This window comes from Haliaeetus leucocephalus, unplaced genomic scaffold, assembly GCF_000737465.1.
Source record: "Haliaeetus leucocephalus isolate CR32 unplaced genomic scaffold, Haliaeetus_leucocephalus-4.0 Scaffold157, whole genome shotgun sequence".
In the NCBI taxonomy this organism is placed as follows: domain Eukaryota; kingdom Metazoa; phylum Chordata; class Aves; order Accipitriformes; family Accipitridae; genus Haliaeetus; species Haliaeetus leucocephalus.
Window position 1 is genome coordinate 1,785,974 of NW_010972593.1, and position 3,759 is coordinate 1,789,732.

At 57.3% G+C, this 3,759-nt stretch overlaps 1 protein-coding gene across 3 annotated transcripts in view; it reads left to right on the forward strand.

Moving 5' to 3' along the window:
- ZBTB7A (zinc finger and BTB domain containing 7A) overlaps positions 1-3,383 on the forward strand; it is a 20,724-nt gene extending 17,341 nt beyond the window's left edge. For all 3 annotated transcript variants that reach the window (XM_010562272.1, XM_010562271.1, XM_010562274.1), the window contains one exon: positions 2,159-3,383. In XM_010562272.1, coding sequence (XP_010560574.1) covers positions 2,159-2,612 — 454 coding nt within the window. In that variant the 3' untranslated portion in view covers positions 2,613-3,383. The remainder of the gene's footprint in view (positions 1-2,158) is intronic.
- The last annotated feature ends 376 nt before the right edge of the window (positions 3,384-3,759 follow it).

The window sequence follows — 3,759 nt, forward strand, 5'->3', positions numbered from 1 at the left end:
GGGGTGGGGGACCGCGCGGGGGCTCCTGGCGAGGTGGGGGGGTGGGGGGGGGGGGTGGCGAGGGGGAGAGATGAGGGGAGGAGTGGGGCTTTTTGAGGGGAAAAGGAGGTCTGGGGGGCAGTGCCACCTCATCGCTTTTCGATCTCGCCCTCCTCCTCTGGGTTTTGGATGGGGACCTGCTCCCTGCGGGCTCCCGGGAGGGCCTGGCACTGTAGAGAATGGGGTGGAAACTCTGTCTCCCAGCCCCTATAAACAAGGCCCTTTCACAATATACCAGGGCTGTGCTATTTTCCAGCCAAAATACATCCCCCTGCTTCTTCCCGCAGCCAGCATTCGGGCACGGAGAAGCCCGGATGAGGACAGGGAGCCACGCTCAGCCTCGCCGTGCCCTGTGGCGTGTCTCGCCCCACAGTAGCTGCTGAGCTGGCCTCAGGCGCTCACACCAGTCGTGGAAAATCTTCCGTGAGGCTGCTGCTCAAAATCGCAGCTGGTTTCCAGCTCCCTCTGCTCATGGCCGGCTCTCTGGGGGTGCGCCAGCCTTTCCCCCCGCCCCCAGCACAGCCTGCCGTGGGGTATGGCAGGGAGTAATAAACTCAAGCTGCCGGCCAAGGTCTCCTCTGCTCTGGGTTGTTTTCGGCAGCGGTGTCCATGAGTTGCTTTTTGCTGCTTTCTCCCCCAGCACCTGGGCTGTGCTCGAAGCCTTATCTCAGAGGCTCCCAATGTAAAAATGGGTGCAAATGTGACCTTATTTGCCCCCTGATGTTATTATTCTTCTGCATTCCTTCACTGCGCTCTCCTTCCTCATCCTCATCACGTCGGGTGACAGTGCATTGCTTGAAAACAAAGCCCTCTGCCATTAAAAAAGCCATGTATCACAGTAGGCTGGGGGAGGCTGGACACAGGGAGGCTGCTTGGAGAGCAGCAGTCCCTGCTCTTGAAGGAATTTTGGGGGTAAAAGCAGGAGGATGAGCCGGGACTGTTTTGCACAGGGTGTTTCCCTGCCACCCCCTTACCGGGTGGGGACCGGAGCCTGTTGGTTTACGCTGATTTTTGCTCACTTGTGCTTCCTGGTTCCTCTGCGTTCGCAGGGGGAGGAGCGGCGGTGGCCCTCTAATAATCTTCTGAAAGAAAGGCAGAGTGATTTTGTAAAAATCAGAAATATTTATAAAATTTACTAAATTATAAAAATTTATTTTTAAAAAAAAGCTGTTTTGCTGTGCTGCCGCGTACCACGTTCTTCTAAACAAGGCCCACCTTCCCAGCCCCTTTGGGAGCTGCGTTGAAACAGGAGGTGGACGCGTCCTTGGTGTTTTGATCCTTCCTTTAAGGTTTAGGACTTCTTGAAGCGTGGTGCTGCCAAAATTCCCCCCGGCCATGGGTGAAGCAGGGGTGGCTGTGCTGCAATGGGGTGTGCGGGGCGAGAGCCTGCCTTTTCCATACAGGAGAGCAGAGAGGGATGGATCCGGGTCCGGATCCGCTTGGCAAGAGGCGAGCGGTTCCCTTGCCCTCCGTCCGGGCAGGGATGGTGCCCCCTCGCTGCCTGCTCTGCCCCGCCACGCGCTTCGTGCTTCGTGCCTCATTTTTTTTTTTTTTCCTCCAGGAAGACGTGAGACGCTGTGGCTCACGTGGACTTGTTGGCCCCCGGCCTGGCTGCTGCAACTGCCCTCCCCGGGCTCCGGCAAGCAGCGCCTGCGGCTGCGCGGGCCCTGCCAGAAGCCGGCCAGCCCTATACTGGGCGATGCTTGGCCCCAGACTGGGTGATGCTTGGCCCCAGACTGGGTGATGCTCGGCCCCGTACCCAGCGATGCTCAGCCCAGTACTGGGGGATGCTTGACCCTGACCTGAAGCTTGGCCCGGTACTGGGTGATGTTCAACCCTGTACTGGGCGGTGCTTGCCCTTGTGCTGGGCAATGCTCAGCCCTGTACCAAAGCTCAGCCCAGTATGGGGTGATGCTCAACCTTGTACTGGGCGAAGCTCAGCCCTGTACCAAAGCTCGGCCCAGTACTGGGTGATGCTCAACCTCATACCAGGCGATGCTCGGCCCCGTAGCGATGCTCGGCCCCGTAGCGATGCTCGGCCCCGTGCCGGGCGCAAGGACGAAGGCAGACCCCCAGGCTGACCTGCGCCCCCCCTCCCTGTCCTTTCTCTCCCACGCAGGCAGGACAAGCTGAAGGTTCACATGAGGAAACACACCGGGGAGAAGCCGTACTTGTGCCAGCAATGCGGCGCCGCTTTCGCTCACAACTACGACTTGAAGAACCACATGCGCGTCCACACCGGCCTGCGGCCCTACCAGTGCGACAGCTGCTTCAAGACTTTCGTCCGCTCCGACCACTTGCACAGGCACCTTAAAAAAGATGGATGCAACGGTATTCCATCCAGGAGGGGCCGTAAACCCCGGGTGAGAGATGCCGGGGGTCTGCCTACCACCCCTACGGGGAACCCCGAAGATGGAAGTTTTCAAGCCGGTGGGGAGAGTCAAGAATCAGAGGACACCCTGCAGAGGAACGGCCAGGAGCAGCAGCACTTTGAGGATAATTCAAATAATGAAGCATCAGGATTGAATGTAGCAGGAGGGTCGTCTGAGGGTAACACGCAAGGACTCTCCTAAACCAAAAAAACAAAGTGTCACAAAATCTAGTTAGTACTTTTCCTCCGATTTTTCTCTTTAAAGATGTTTCTCTCCCTTTTTTTAAAAAAAAAACAGAAAAAAATATATATATATATTATGTTTCCAATCTTCCCATCGTAAGCAGGGCTCCCCCGAGGATCCCTCAGTAGCCAAGGACCTTTTCTTGGAAAGGCAGATGCTAGGAAGCACAGGGTGGGGATGGAAAGTGGCTCTGTCACATGGAAAAGAGCTTCCATGTAAATCCAAAGCTTTATTTTGTGTCCAAACACACGTTAAAAAAAAAAAAAAACAAACCTATTTCAGAGAGAGATCTATTTAAGAAAAAAAAAAGCAAAAATAGAAAAAAAAAAGTGGTAGGAGTGGAAGGGCTCTTTCAGGGCGGGCGGTACATGGTGCCTCGGAGGGCCGGGGGGAGCGGGGCCAGCCTTCCCCCCTCCGCTTTTTGGGAAGTTAAAGCTCCAGTGGCGCAAGATGTTCGGTCGTTGCTGCGTCCCGAGGTGGAGATGGCTCCTTCCAGGGAGATCGGGGTTGGTTTTTTGGGGTAAGGGGGTGTGGGTCCTTCCCACAAGCCCCGGCGTGAAGCCGAATTTGCCAGAGAGGGGAGCCGACGGCAGTGGCTCGGTGTAGAAAATTGCCTAAAATTGCCTAATCGTGTGAGTGGACAACCAAGATTTTGCAGGGCGGGTGTCGGACACCCCGGATTGGGGACACCCCGGGTTGGGGACACCGGGGACTGGGGACACCGGCTCCACCGGAGCCAACGGGTAACGCCGGGCGAGGGTGCATCCGTCCCCGCGTCCATCCCCGCGTCCGTCCCCATCCCGGGGTGTCCGGCTCATCCCGGGAAGGGGCTGAGACGGAGCCGGCACAGCACGGATCCCACCGACCCCTTCCCAGCACCCGCTGCTCTGGCAGAATTTGGGGCTGGGGGGGGAACCCTCCCCCCTAGGCTATTTTAGGCACTGGGTCAGCGCAGCAGTGTTCCCATATGCCCCGAAAGCGCCTAAAAATGGCAAATTCCTTTTAAAAAAGGTTATTTGAGGTCTCCGTTAAAGGGGCAGGAGGCCTTTGGGCGGGGGGGCGGCACGAACTGCAGCGGCCCCAGCTCCCCCCAGCCCCCATTCCC